The 15,617-nt window shown below is 44.5% G+C and overlaps 1 protein-coding gene across 2 annotated transcripts in view; it reads left to right on the forward strand.

The window, feature by feature from the left end:
- Positions 1-15,617, forward strand: part of COPS3 (COP9 signalosome subunit 3) — a 40,543-nt gene that overhangs the window by 12,647 nt on the left and 12,279 nt on the right. For both annotated transcript variants that reach the window (XM_038763782.1, XM_038763784.1), the window contains exons 2-6: positions 1,851-1,980; positions 5,397-5,509; positions 5,604-5,653; positions 8,370-8,462; positions 9,556-9,735. In XM_038763782.1, coding sequence (XP_038619710.1) covers positions 1,851-1,980; positions 5,397-5,509; positions 5,604-5,653; positions 8,370-8,462; positions 9,556-9,735 — 566 coding nt within the window. The remainder of the gene's footprint in view (positions 1-1,850; positions 1,981-5,396; positions 5,510-5,603; positions 5,654-8,369; positions 8,463-9,555; positions 9,736-15,617) is intronic.

Genomic DNA, 15,617 nt, shown 5'->3' on the forward strand with positions numbered 1-15,617 from the left:
CAGTGCTTTGCACATAGTAAGCGCTTAATAAATGCCATCATTATTATTATTACATTCTGCTACCTGTAATTTATTTTAATGCCTGCCTTCCCCACTAGATTGTTAGCTCCTATAGGATAGGAATTAGAGTAGGCGCTCAGTAAATACCATTGATTGATTGTAGTGTACTCTCCCAAGCAGGCAGTACTGCGCTGTACGCACAGTGAGCGCTCAGTAAGTACCATTGATTGATAACTCACCTTTGCATTGACTGACGGTTGGAAAGCCGCCTAACGTTTTGGACTTCTCTCTTTCCCGCTTACAGAGTAATGTTTCTTTTCTTTGCTCCCGGGGTTCAAAAGGGGAAGAAGTTAGCAATTTAAGGAGAAATTAGCTAGAAATCCAATCCAAATTAATTAAGCTTAGAAGAACATTCTTTTTTTTCCCGTGTTTCTCAGTTAAACTGTAAAGTCTGGAACTCTAAAGTCCGGTATGTGCTGATGTGGAGAACACAGAGGTTTTCCCCCCGAGGTGCAGATTATTGGGTATGGGATATTTTATCTATGTCCTGTTACTGGTAAAGTAAGATCAGTCAATCAATCAGTGGTATTTATTGAGCGCTCAGTACAGAGCACTTTACCAAGCATTTAGGGACAGTACAAAGCTCACAGTCTATGGTGGCGGGAGGAGATAATAAAGTAAATTACAGATATAATGTATAATCAGTTCCAGTCAAACGCTTCGTTGCAACCACAGTGAGCCATTACTAAGGGCAGCGTCACATAAAGTCTATTAAGGAAGATAATTGTGACTAAATCAATCAGTCAATCAATCAGTCATATTTATTGAATGCTTACTGTGTGCAGAGCACTGTACTAAGCACTTGGGAAGTACAAACTGGCAACATAAATGATTTTGAGGCTTAAATAATCAGCATAAAGGAGCCTAGTCATTGGAGCAGATTGATGGGGAATGAAGTCTTACGAATATAATCCCCTATTAGAAAATAGTGAAACTAAAATATTTTCCACTGAATTAGAAAGTTTAGGAGGCTCCAGAGACATAGAGGAAGAGAGACTCCATAAGCATTCATTGTCACTTTCAAAATAGACATAGTAGTGCCCTAGGGCCCGTTGTTGGGTAGGGACCGTCTCTATATGTTGCCAACTTGTACTTCCCAAGCGCTTAGTACAGTGCTCCGCACACAGTAAGCGCTCAATAAATACGATTGATGATGATGATGATGATTCACCAAGCCACGCTGCTTCTCAACTGGTAAAACTTCTCAACCGGTAGGCTCAACTGATGAAAGCGACGATATGAAAAAGCTAGATGCGCATCATTCATTCTTTCATTCATTCATTCAATCATATTTATTGAGCGCCTCAATAAATACAGTTGAATGAATGAATGAATGGGGATGAAGACTGTGAGCCCCCCGTGGGACAACCTGATCACCTTGTATCCCCCCCAGCGCTTTTAGAACAGAGCTTTGCACATAGTAAGCGCTTAACAAATGCCATTATCAATATGATTTTATTATTTAATACTTCCAATAGTCCAAAATGTTGGACTGGTTTCAACACTTTTTTTTTTTCCCCTCCCGAATAAGGGTAATTCTAAAGTGCGCCGCACTTCCGTCTAGTAGGCAGGCGGTTATAACCTAGCAGTCTTGATCTAGTTTCTTACAACACTTTAAGAAAATGTTGGAAATCGAAGAGCCTTTTCGTCTCTATTTATTTTTTCTTGTGGTCGGAAGCCTGCGAGCACTTGCTGTTTGCATTCCCGCTTCAGAGCTCCCTTCTTATGATCTGCTCTTTTCAGGTCGGGTGACGGGCTAATCGAACGCACTGGTATTTCATATTTTCCAGGGCAGATGACCCAGCTGTGCGAATTGATCAACAAAAGCGGGGAGCTGCTAGCGAAAAACCTGTCCCACCTGGATACCGTGCTTGGTGCTCTGGATGTTCAAGAACACTCCCTGGGGGTCCTTGCCGTTCTGTAAGTGACGCGCCATTTCTTCCGAGAGAGCCGTGATGTTAACGTTCAGCGTCGGTTAGCGTGTTTAAATGCCAGAAAACATCAAGGGCTCAAAGTCCAGGGAAAACGCACGCGCCCGGTGACGGTACTTTCCGTGCAGAATGATCTTGTTGAGGCGCAGGGGAGCGTGTCCTGGTACTTTTATTTGCCGGTTGTGTTTTCACTGGGGCGTGGAGACCGTCGAGTGGGTGGACTGTGGCTTTTAGACTGTGAGCCCACGGTTGGGTAGGGACTGTTGCCAACTTGGACTTCCCAAGCGCTTAGTACAGTTCTCTGCACGCAGTAAGCGCTCAATAAGTACGACTGATTGATTGATTGATTGGACTGGCGGTGAGGCAGCACACGGGGTGGAGGGCACAAAGATTTTTGCAGCGCAGGACCCGTCTACAGCCGTAGCAGCGGGGCCCAGGAGATAGAGCGGGGGCTTGGAAGGCAGGAGGACCGGATTCCTATCCCGGCCGGGAGACCCTGCGCAGGTCACTTCCCTTCTTTGTGCCTCAGTTCCTTCATCTGAAAAATGGGGATTAGGACTGTGAGGCCCATGTGGGACAACCCGATTGAGTACCTTGTATCTTCCCCAGCACTTGGAACGGTGCTTGGCACATTGGAAGTGCTTAACAAATGCTGGAATCACTATTATTATTATTATTATATTATATTAGCAATATAATTATTATTAATTATAATATTATTAATATTAATATTATATTAATATTATCAACAATAATTATTATTAGCTCTCCCGGTTTCCGGAACTGTGCTATATCTACAACAGCAGCGCTGCTGATGACAGGATAGCGAATGACCCTGTAACGTGGCAATAGTATTCAATCGTATTTATTCCGTCGTATTTATTGAGCGCTTACTGTGTGCAGAGCAATAATAATAATAATGATGGCATTTGTCAAGCGCTTACTATGTGCAAAGCACTGTTCTAAGCGCGGGGGGGGGGGATACAATGTGATCAAGTTGTCCCACGTGGGGCTCACAGTCTTAATCCCCATTTTTACAGACGAGGTAACTGAGGCTCAGAGAAGTTAAGTGACTTGCCCAAGGTCACACAGCAGGCTTGTGGTGGAGTCGGCATTCGAACCCGTGACCTCTGACTCCAAAGCCCGGGCTCTTTCCACTGAGCCAATAGTCGCACGTAGTCTGGGAATTCCATCACTTGAGGTGGACAGACTGTGAAGAAAATGTTAGAATCGTCAAGGGGAGGAGGAGCCGTGGATTAAAAATGTTGGTAGTGGAAGAGTCCGTGTTATCGTTACGGGCAGTTAACATTACGTAAGCGGCAGTAGTTAGAATGGAGAAGCAGCGTGGCACAGTGGAAAGAGCCCGGGCTTTGGAGTCAGAGGTCATGAGTTCAAATCCCGGTTCCGCCAATTGTCAGCGGGGTGACTTTGGGCAAGTCACTTCACTGGGCCTCAGTTACCTTATCTGGAAAATGGGGGTTAAGACTGAGCCCCCCGTGGGACGACCTGATCACCTTGTAACCTCCCCAGCGCTTACAACAGTGCTTTGCACCTAGTAAGCGCTTAATAAATGCCATTATTAAAATAGATTTAAACCTCTCTCTCTTCATCCCTCCCATGCTAGCTGTCTTAATCGGCATCTCACGTTGGCTCTCCTGTCCAGCGTTCACGCCTGCCTGGAATTCCCCTTCAGATCTGCCATCCCGTGCTTCAAAGACGTCCTCAAAGCTCGTCTCCTTGGGCCCTCCCAACTAATTTCCACCACTGTTAGTCTCGTCATTGCGACGACCCCCCCCCCCCCCCCGTAGCATTTGTATATATATCAGTGTGTATATGGCACATATTCACTTTTTCATATCGTCGCTTTCATCAGTTGAGCCTAGCGGTTGAGAAGTTTTACCAGTTGAGAAGCAGCGTGGCTTGGTGAATCATCGTCGTCAATCGTATTTATTGAGCGCTTACTGTGTGCAGAGCACTGTACTAAGCGCTTGGGAAGTCCAAGTTGGCAACATATAGAGACGGTCCCTACCCAACAGTGGGCTCACAGTCTAAAAGGGGGAGACAGAGAACAAAACCAAACATACTAACAAAATAAAATAAATAGAATAGATATGGACAAGTAAAATAAATAAATAAATGAGTAACAGATATGTACAAACATATATACATATATATGCATATATGAATGGAGCAAGGGCCTAATCCCGGCTCCACCACTTGGCTACCGTGTGACCTTGGGCAAGTCACTTAATAATAATAATAATAATGGCATTTGTTAAGCGCTTACTATGTGCAAAGTTCTGTTCTAAGCGCTGTGAGCGCTTAGTACAGTGCTCTGCACATAGTAAGCGCTCAATAAATATGATTGATGATGATGATGGGGGGATACAAGCTGATCAGGTTGTCTCACGGGGGGCTCACAGTCATCATCCCCATTTTACAGATGAGGGAACTGAGGCTTCCAAGAAGTTAAGTGACTTGCCCAAGGTCACACAGCAGACACTTAACTTCTCTGTGCTTGTTATCTCGTCTGTAAAATGGGGACTCAAAGTGTGAGCCCCATGTGGGACAGGGACTGGGTCTAACCTGATTACCTTGTATCTACCCCAGTGCTTAGAGCAGTGCTTGGCACATAGTAAGCGCTTAACAAGTGCTATAATTGTTATTATCATGATATTTTCCCTCCTCCTACTGAGCAAGCACTGCGTATGCCTTCCAGTCATCCCCGTTAGATGGTAGAATCCTCAAGGCCGGCATTACGGCTTTTTACTTTTGTTGTATTCTCCTAAATGCCTAGTACACAGTAGGCGCTCAGTAAGTACCGCTGAATAAATTTAATGATGCAGGTTTTCGGGTCCTAGCATCTTCAGAAGTAAGTTGTACCGTAAGTTGTACCAACCCAGTTTTTACAATGAGCTGTCCCCCCCAAAATGCGCCGAGTACCTAAAACCATTTCTTCAATCCGATTGGCAAAATCCCATGTTGACCGTGAGTGGATGGCCTTGATATTTGGTCGTATTTAGTGGTTGCGTTGTTTTGAAATTTTGTTATTTAAAGCAGTCACGGTGCTGTACACGTAGCTCGACTCATTTTTCTACATGTGAGCCCGCTGTTGGGTAGGGACTGTCTCTGTGTTGCCGACTTGTACTTCCCAGGCGCTTAGTACAGTGCTCTGCACACAGTAAGCGCCCAATAAATACGATTGATTTGTTCAGTGCATATCAGGTACCTTACGGAGCCAGGAATGCGTCTTAGTGTATAGGACTTTTGAAAGCTCAAAGTAGTTTTAAAATGTGTTTTAGGGGCCTACTTTTAGTATAGATTGCCCTTGCAAATGCATCTTTTCTAGGTCTCTTCACAGGAGTAGTAAAAGTAATTATTATTGCTTTTGTCTCTTTCCTCTAGGTTCGTGAAGTTTTCTATGCCCAGCGTCCCTGACTTTGAAACGTTATTCTCACAGGTTCAGCTTTTTATCAGCACTTGTAATGGGGAACACATCAGATATGCAACAGACACCTGTAAGCTAAATATGAATTTGGGATTTCATGTGGGGTTTTTATTACATTTACTGTCTTCTTTTGGAATGTTTACCTGTTTATTATTATTACCTAGTTGCTGGCCTTTGTCACCAGTTAACAAACGCTCTTGTGGAAAGAAAACAGGTAAGAGATTACTATTTAGTTCGAAGTTTCATGTTAGATTATTTTTTAAAAAAAACAACCCACAACTAACTCGATTAAATTCAAGAGTAGAACTAATAATATCACCTTCTTATATTTGTGCTGTACTTCCTTCTGAGCAGCTTTAAGTGCTTTATAGAGCATTTCCCCTAGCTTCACATAGCCTGTGAGAATAGGAAAGTTATTGTTTATTGTTTATGTTGCCAATTTGTACTTCCCAAGCGCTTAGTCCAGTGCTCTGCACACAGTAAGCGCTCAATAAATACGATTGATGATGATGATGATGATGATGGGGGTGTTCATTCATTCCATAATAATAATGATGGCATTTAACAATGATAATGGTGGTGGCATTTGTTCATTCATTCATTCCATCATAATAATAATGCTGATGGTGTTTGTCCATTCATTCATTCCGTAATTAGAATAATAACGATGGCATTTAATAATGATGATGGCATTTAGACTGTGAGCCCACTGTTGGGTAGGGACCGTCTCTGTATGTTGCCAATTTGTACTTCCCAAGCGCTTAGTACAGTGCTCTGCACACAGTAAGCGCTCAGTAAATACGATTGATGATGATGATGATGATTGTTTATGGAAGTGGAACAGAGAGGTTGGCTGATTTACCCAGTGTTTCGCAGGTAGGAACAGGAACAGGACTTGTGTCTCCTGATTTTTCTCCCTTGCCCTTTCCCCTGGCTGCCTGTCTGTCTGCTCTTAACGTGCTTTAAAAGTTAACGGACTTGTAGATTTTAAAAGTGATTGAGCGAGCTTGAGAATAAAACCTGCTAAACAACGCATGATTTTATAAGAAAAATATTCACAAAATCAATCGTGCTAGGAGAGTGTGGGTCATTGAAGTGGAACGCTAATGATGCGTAGTACAACAGTGCTACTGGTCTAGTCTAGTGCTTCTAGACTGTGAGCCCACCGTTGGGTAGGGACTGTCTCTATATGTTGCCAACTTGGACTTCCCAAGCGCTTAGTACAGTGCTCTGCACACAGTAAGCGCTCAATCAATACGATTGATAATAATAAATAACCGTTTATGTTCATGACACGTGATGTTGGTTGTAATCTCATCCCATGAGATGTGAAATACTGGAAACTAATTTAGATGGGCTATTGTTTTTAATTAATCAATCAATCAATCAATCGTATTTATTGAGCACTTACAGCGTGCAGAGCACTGTACTAAGCGCTTGGGAAGTACAAGTTGGCAACATATAGAGACGGTCCCTACCCAACAGTGGGCTCACAGTCTAAAAGGGGGAGACAGAGAACAAAACCAAACATACTAACAAAATAAAATAAATAGAATAGATATGCACAAGCAAAATAAATAAATAAATAGAGTAATAAATATGTACAAACATACATATGAGATCTGAAATATCGAAAACTGATTTAGACGGGCTCTTGTTTTTAATTAGACTAACCAAAGAAAAAGTCAGCTCCCCTTTCGGGAATTTTATCATCTTAGCAATTTAATTTCCTTTTAGTTTGTGAGCCCCACCTTGGGTCCGGGTGTCCGCTTCCCATTCTTTCCCAGTGCTTAGTATAGTGCTCAGCACCCAGTTAGCTCGTAACGAACAGTATTAACACTACTACTTTAACTGAATTAGTCTTTGTTGTGTGAAAATGGCGTGAGGTGCAAGGATCTTTTTAAACTAATAATTGCCAATACAAATCATTGAAGATTAGGAAGAGAGAGAAAAAGGAGACAGAAAGTGACAGCTGTGTGCAAGCATATTTGTCTCTGTGTTTTTTATTTGAGTGCGTGTTGGTGTATGTTCTTTCTAGAAGTGTGTGTGTTTGTGAGAGAGAGGAGAGTCTTGAGTGGGAGTGAGAGGGAGAGAAGAGACTTGAGTGGGAAGGTCATCATCATCATCAATCGTATTTATTGAGCGCTTACTGTGTGCAGAGCACTGTACTAAGCGCTTGGGAAGGACAAATTGGCAACATATAGAGACAGTCCCTACCCAACAGTGGGCTCACAGTCTCAGATGAATTTGTATGTGTGGGAGGGAGTAATCTGTATATCGATAGTTTGTAAGTGTGTGTCCGTAGGTATACACTCATGTGGGTGTTGATTTGGAAGAGGGAACGAGTGGGTGATGATTTGGGAGTGGCTGACGGGGAGGGGACTGGGATTTTCCTCCCACCTGTCGAGTCGGAGAGATTGGTGAAATAGTCTTTTCTCTGCCTGGAGGCAGTTCAAGCCCTGGCCAGAAATCCTATTTCGCCATAGTCCCGTGGTCTTCCAGGGTAGTATGGATTCTTGTGCCTGGTCTACGTGCCCCCTCTCCAAAGAACGTCCTCTCTGGGCAGGGGGAGAGAGTCCAAACTCCCTTCTAGGCCCTGTCTGCCCTGCAATTTCTATTTTTATAAGTATAAACGGCAGGCTTTTGAAGAGTTCCCACGGCTTTTGAAACCTGGAACTATTCTGCCGCTTCGTAGAAGCGATTTCAGTGGTCCGAAACCAAGAGCACAAGATTGTCAAAAGAGTTGAATCGAGTAATGGGTAAATTGAGGCCTTCTGTTTGGGAGAGAGAGCAGTTTTCCCGAACTCAGATTAATTGTTATTTAAAGGAACCTATCAATTAGTGTTATTTTTTATTTGTAAGTGACAACCTAAGATCCAATGTGCTGCCATCTATGAGAACTTATCTGAAAGAGATGTCATTTCCGACAGCCCCTGCGAGGAATTGGCATTCTCAGACAAGCCATAGACAAGATGCAGATGAACACAAACCAGCTGACCTCAATACATGCAGATCTCTGCCAGGTAAGAGGCAGTGGGGCTGTTGATTTATGAAGCCAATTTAAAGACTGCGAGATGCGGGCATTTCACTTGTATTTCGGTTGTGTGGTGGGTAAAAGGGTTGGGTACTGTCGTAGCAGATAGTGATGCTTTTTTTTATTAGGGAGCTGTTTGTATCGAGTAATAAAAAACGTGCTAACGACCGAATATAATTGATCAGACTCCCAGAAAATGTACAATACACGTAGGACCGAGAGAAGGGCTTAGACACGTGGAGTACATCCCCCCACACGGCACGTGTAGCTTTTTAGAAACTGCACAATTGGGTAAATATGCAGTGTTCGAATAACTCTGATTCTCCGTTTTTTAACAGTAGGACCGGAGAAACCCTTCTCAATACTTCCGTGCTAGTTACTAAGACTCTAATTTCCACCGATGCACCTCCTTTAGAAGGAAGGCATCCACTCTTTCGGCTGTGAGCCAGATGGGTTTTCAGAGTAGAAACTAGCAAGTTTTAGCAAATGACCAGCTGCTCAACTTTAAAACTCAATTAAGGTGCCAGTTGCCGCCTTTTCTGAGTTTTTTTTTAATGATATTAATAATAATAATAATGATGATGGCATTTATTAAGCGCTTGCTGTGTGCCAAGCACTGTACTCTGGGGCAGATACAATCTAATCAGGTCGTACACAGTTCCTGGCCCACGAGGGGCTCACAGTCTTAATCCCCATTTTACAGAGGAGATAACTGAGACACGGCGAAGTTTTGGGACTTGCCTAAGGTCTCGCAGCAGACAAGCAGCGGAGCTGGGATTAGAACCCATGTCCTCTGATTGCCAGGCCCGTGCTCCATCCCACTACATCATGCTGCTTCTGAATTGTAGCAGCTCAACCGGCTAGCCTCCTGATCCCACCGTCTTTAAAGGGAAAACTCAAACGTTTTTCTTTAGCGGCTAATTTCGTGCCTCTCCTTTTTGGACCAAGACGTGCGTTACGTTTAGCTTCTTAAATCAGGGTACGCTTGAATCTTTTTTTTAATGTCTACACCGTGAGTTTTCTGTTTTAACCCAGTGATTTAAACCATGTACTTATAACGCTTTGGTTTGATTTGCTTGTAGCTCTGTTTGCTGGCCAAATGCTTTAAGCCTGCTCTCCCATATCTGGATGTGGATATGATGGACATCTGTAAGGAAAACGGGGCCTATGATGCAAAGCACTTTTTATGTTATTACTACTATGGTGGGATGATCTACACTGGGCTAAAGAACTTTGAAAGAGCACTCTACTTTTATGAGCAGGTAATTATTTCCTCCAAGGTAACAGTCGTAGTGAGGGTCACTTTTTACCTCCTTAGAAGAAGAACACAATAATTACGGTATTTATGCACTTACTCTGTGCCAGGCACTGTAATAATGATAATAATAATAATGGCATTTATTAAGCGCTTACTATCATCATCAATCGTATTTATTGAGCGCTTACTGTGTGCAGAGCACTGTTCTAAGCGCTTGGGAAGTACAAGTTGGCAACATATAGAGACAGTCCCTACCCAACAGTGGGCTCACAGTCTAAAAGGGGGAGACAGAGAACAAAACCAAACATACTAATAAAATAAATAGAATAGATATGTACAAGTAAAATAAATAGAGTAACAAATATGTACAAACATATATGTTATGATATGAGCACTGTTCTAAGCACTGTACTAAGCGCCGGATGAATGGGGCCACACGCTAGTGTTCCCAGAACTTTGATTTTTGGCAGATTGACTTTTGGAATTGTATTGTCGAAGCCTGTTTCTGAAGCAACCACATTTTTCATGATTGAAAAAGTGAATGGTTGGATTTATTGTATTTTTTGGTCCTTTTCAGTATGATGGGTTTTCATTCCAATTTTGAGTGTCGGCGCGCTTAAGGCCATAAACCGTTTAGCAGACAAGCCCACTGTTGGGTAGGGACCGTCTTTATATGTTGCCAACTTGTACTTCCCAAGCGCCTAGTCCAGTGCTCTGCACACAGTAAGCGCTCAATAAATACGATTGATTGATTGAAACTGGAGCTTCTCTGACCTCATCCCGTCTTTATAGGTCTTGTTATTTAAATGCATCTAATGTGTTGTGGGATTTCCTGAACAGGTTAGGTTCGGGAGGTTTTACTAAGGGTGCTAGAGCTCAAGAAGAAGTTTTAACTGTGTGAATCCATTTTGGTGGAAGGTTAGGACAGCTTCGGTGGCACCTGTCTTTTGACAATTTTAGGTGGGTGTAGTATTCAAGATGACTTTGTGGCAGTGACTATTAGTCTTCATGTTCATGTTCATTTTGACAAATCCTGGCTTACTTTCAGCCGGTCAGATTTAGGCATTTGATCCTCTTCATCATCATCAATCGTATTTATTGAGCGCTTACTGTGTGCAGAGCACTGTACTAAGCGCTTGGGAAGTACAGATTGGCAACATATAGAGACGGTCCCTACCCAATAGTGGGCTCACAGTCTAAAAGGGGGAGACAGAGAATTTTTGTGGGTGAATGAGTAAGCTTACACTCTCATTGTAACTGCAAAGGTGATGTTAATCAATCACCTTTGATTAATTGAGTGCTTACTATGTGCAAAGCACTGTTCTAAGTGCTGGGGAGGTTACAAAGTGATCAGGTTGTCCCATGGTGGGCTCAGAGTCTTAATCCCCATTTTCCAGATGAGGGAACTGAGCGGCCCAGAGAAGTGAAGTGACTTGCCCAATAACTTCTCTGGGCCTCAGTTACCTCATCTGTCAAATGGGGATGAAGACTGTGAGCCCCAAGTGGGACAACCTGATCACCTTGTAACCTCCCCAATGCTTAGAACAGTGCTTTGCACATAGTAAGCGCTTAATACGTCATTATTATTATTATTATTATTATTGATTAATTGAATGCTCACTATACTAAGTGCATGGCAAAGTATGATACAACAGTTGACAGATGGGGTCCCTGCCCATAGCAAGCTTTCAGTCTACTGCAGCGTGGCTCAGTGGAATGAGACTGGGCTCGGGAGTCAGAGGTCATGGGTTCAAATCCTGGCTTCACCACTTGTCAGCTGTGTGACTTTGGGCAAGTCACTTCACTTCTCTGTGCCTCAGTTCCCTCGTCTGTAAAATGGGGAACGATACTGTGAGCCCCACGTGGGACAACCTGATCACCTGGTATCCTCCCCAGCGCTTAGAACAGTGCTTTGCACTTAGCGCTGAACAAATGCCATCATTATTATTACTATTATTACTGATACAGCGTGGCTCAGTGGAACGAGCACGGGCTTTGGAGTCAGAGGTCATGGGTTCAAATCCTGGCTCCACCAATTGCCAGCTGGGTGACTTTGGGCAAGTCACTTCACTTCTCTGGGCCTCAGTTCCCTCATCTGGAAAATGGGGATGAAGACTGTGAGCCCCAAGTGGGACAACCTGATCACCTTGTAACCTCCCTAATGCTTAGAATAGTGCTTTGCACATAGTAAGCGCTTAATAAATGTCATTATTATTATTATTATTGAAATATGTGTATCCTCTAATGTAGCTGTCCATGCTTTTTCTCAGTGTGTGTAACTGACTGATTAAGCTCATGTCTGACCTGCATTATCCTAGTTACCAAGTGTCCATAAATTGCCCCTCTCATCCTTGTCGTCTTTGCTACCTCAGCAACTGTCCCTCTTTAATAGTAGCAGTAATAATTGTGGTATTTGTTCACTCATTCATTTATTCAATCGTATTTATTGAGCGCTTACCGTGTGCAGAGCACTGGACTAAGCGCTTGGGAAGTCCAAGTCGGCAGCATCTAGAGACGGTCCCTGCCCAACAGCGGGCTCACAGTCTAGAAGTGAATCTGTAGCGTAGCCTGGGAGGCTGAGAACCTGGCTTCTAATCCCGTTTCTGCCGTGTGTCTGCTGTGCGACCTTGGGCATGTCACCTAACTTCTCTGTGCCTCAGTTCCAGCATCTGTAAAATGGGGACTAAATCCTCCTCCTTCCTACTGAGACTGAGTCCCGTGTGGCACAGGGATTACATCTGACCTGATTAACCTGCCTCTAACCCAGTGCTTAGAACAGCGTTTGGCACGTAGTTCAAGCGCTTAACAAGTACTGTAGCTATAATTAATAATAATAATAATAATGATAGCATTTATTAAGCACTTACTACAGGCAAAGCACTGTTCTAAGCGCTGGGCGGGTACAAGGTAATCAGGTTGTCCCACGTGGGGCTCATCCCCATTTTACAGATGAGGGAACTGAGGCCCGGAGAAGTGAAGTGACCTGCCCAAAGTCACACAGCTGACAAGTGGCGGAGCCGGGATTTGAACCCATGACCTCTGACTCCAAAGCCCGGGCTCTTTCCACTGAGCCACGCTGCTTCTCCTCCGTTTGTTAAGCACTTACTATTCGCCCAGCACTACAGTAAGCACTGGGGTGGATACAAGCAAACTGCAATGGACACATTCCCTGTCCCACTTGGGGCTACTAGTTTCAATCCCCGTTTTTCGCTGAGGTGACTGAGGCCCAGAGAAGTGAAGTGACTTACCCAAGGTCACACAGCAGGCGTGACAGAGCTGGGATTAGAACCCATGACCTTCTAATTCCCAGGCCTGTGCTTTATCCACTGTGCCATGCTGCTTCTTTAGCTTTTTCCTTCTCTGTACCGTGATCTTCTTAAAGCATCTCTTCCAAGAGAGTGACCCCGGTTTCATATTGGGGTGCTCCCTTGGGCTGGCTCCCTGCCGTCCATAGCCAAAGCACGTGATTTAAGCGTTTGCTTCACTCTCTTTCCACAATCCTGGATGGGTCTTGCCGTTTCTGCTCACCTAAAATGGTCAGAGAAGGTATTTGGCTCCCATCCATTCTCCTTGATGATGATGATGATGGCATTTACTAAGCGCTTACTATGTGCAAAGCACTGTTCTAAGTGCTGGGGAGGTTACAGCAGAAGCAGTTTTGCTCAGTGGAAAGAGCCCGGGCTTTGGAGTCAGAGGGCATGGGTTCGAATCCCGGCTCCGCCACATGTCTGCTGTGTGACATTGGGCAAGTCACTTAACTTCTCTGGGCCTCAGTGACCTCATCTGTAAAATGGGGAGGATGACTGTGAGCCCCACGCGGGACAACCTGATCAACTTGTATCCCCCAGCGCTTAGAACAGTGCTTTGCACATAGTAAGCGCTTAACAAATGCCATTATTATTATTATTATTATTATTATTATTATTATTACAAAGTGATCAGGTTGTCCCATGGTGGGCTCACAGTCTTAATCCCCATTTTCCAGATGAGGGAACTGAGGCCCAGTGAAGTGACTTGCCCAAAGCCACACAGCAGACAAGCGGCGGAGCCGGGATTTGAACCCATGACCTCTGCCTCCAAAGCCCGGGCTCTTTCCCCTGAGCCACACTGCTCCTTGTGTGTCTCGCTCAGCGAAAGCGGGCCGCAATAGGCATCACCTCGGTGCAGTCGGACTGATGTTATATGTATATAACATGTATATATGTTATATACATATATACATATGTATATATGTTATATACATGTATACATATGTATATATGTTATATACATGTATACATATGTATATATGTCCTGTATATATGTTTGTACATATTTATTACTCTATTTATTTATTTATTTTGCTTGTGCATATCTAGTCTATTTTATTTTGTTAGTGTGTTTGGTTTAGTTCTCTGTCTCCCCCTTTTAGACTGTGAGCCCACTGTTGGGTAGGGACCGTCTCTATATGTTGCCAATTTGTACTTCCCAAGCGCTTAGTACAGTGCTCTGCACATAGTAAGCGCTCAGTACGACTGATGATGATGATGATGTTATCGAAGTTCGATGGCACTTCAGATCAGATGGGGACACTGTGGTAGGATTGGATAGCGACAGAAGGTTGGATGCCAAAGTTGGGGCTTCATAGTATTGTAGCACTTTGTGAGCCTCCTAAGTGGCATTCATTCATTCATTCAATTGTATTTATTGAGCGCTTACTGTGTGCACAGCACTGGACGAAGCGCTTGGGAAGTATAAGTTGGCAACATGTAGAGACAGTCCCTACCCAACAATCAATCAATCAATCATATTTATTGAGCGCTTACTGTGTGCAGAACACTGTACTAAGCACTTGGGAAGTACAAGTTGGCAACGTATAGAGACAGTCCCTACCCAACAGTGGGCTCACAGTCTAGAAGGGGGAGACAGAGAACAAAACCAAACATACTAACAAAATAAAATAAATAGAATAGATATGTACAAGTAAAATAAATTGAGTAATAAATATGTACAAACATATATACATATATACAGGTGCTGTGGGGAAGGGAAGGAGGTAGGACGGGGGGATGGAGGGGGGAGGAGGGGGAGAGGAAGGAAGGGGCTCAGTGTGGGAAGGCCTCCTGGAGGAGGTGAGCTCTCAGTAGGGCCTTGAAGAGAGGAAGAGAGCGAGCTGGGCGGATGGGCAGAGGGAGGGCATTCCAGGCCCGGGGGAGGACGTGGGCCGGGGTTCAACGGCGGGACAGGCGAGAACGAGGCACGGTGAGGAGATTAGCAGCGGAGGAGCGGAGGGTGCGGGCTGGGCTGGAGAAGGAGAGAAGGGAGGGGAGGTAGGAGGGGGCGAGGGGATGGATGGACAGCCTGGAAGCCCAGGGTGAGGAGTTTCTGCCTGATGCGCAGATTGATTGGTAGCCACTGGAGATTTTTGAGGAGGGGAGTGACATGCCCCGAGCGTTTCTGGACAAAGACAATCCGGGCAGCAGCTTGAAGTATGGATTGAAGTGGGGAGAGACACGAGGATGGGAGATCAGAGAGGAGGCTGATGCAGTAGTCCAGACGGGATAGGATGAGAGATTGAACCAGCAGGGTAGCGGTATGGATGGAGAGGAAAGGGCGGAGCTTGGCAATGTTGCGGAGCTGAGACCGGCAGGTTTTGGTGACAGCTTGGATGTGAGGGGTGAATGAGAGAGTGGAGTCGAGGATGACACCAAGGTTGCGGGCTTGTGAGACGGGAAGGATGGTAGTGCCGTCAACAGAGATGGGAAAGTCAGGGAGAGGGTAAGGTTTGGGAGGGAAGACAAGGAGTTCAGTCTTGGACATGTTGAGTTTTAGGTGGCGGGCAGACATCCAGATGGAGATGTCCTGAAGGCAGGAGGAGATGCGAGCCTGGAGGGAGGGAGAGAGAGC

Source organism: Tachyglossus aculeatus, chromosome 21, assembly GCF_015852505.1.
Source record: "Tachyglossus aculeatus isolate mTacAcu1 chromosome 21, mTacAcu1.pri, whole genome shotgun sequence".
NCBI lineage: Eukaryota > Metazoa > Chordata > Mammalia > Monotremata > Tachyglossidae > Tachyglossus > Tachyglossus aculeatus.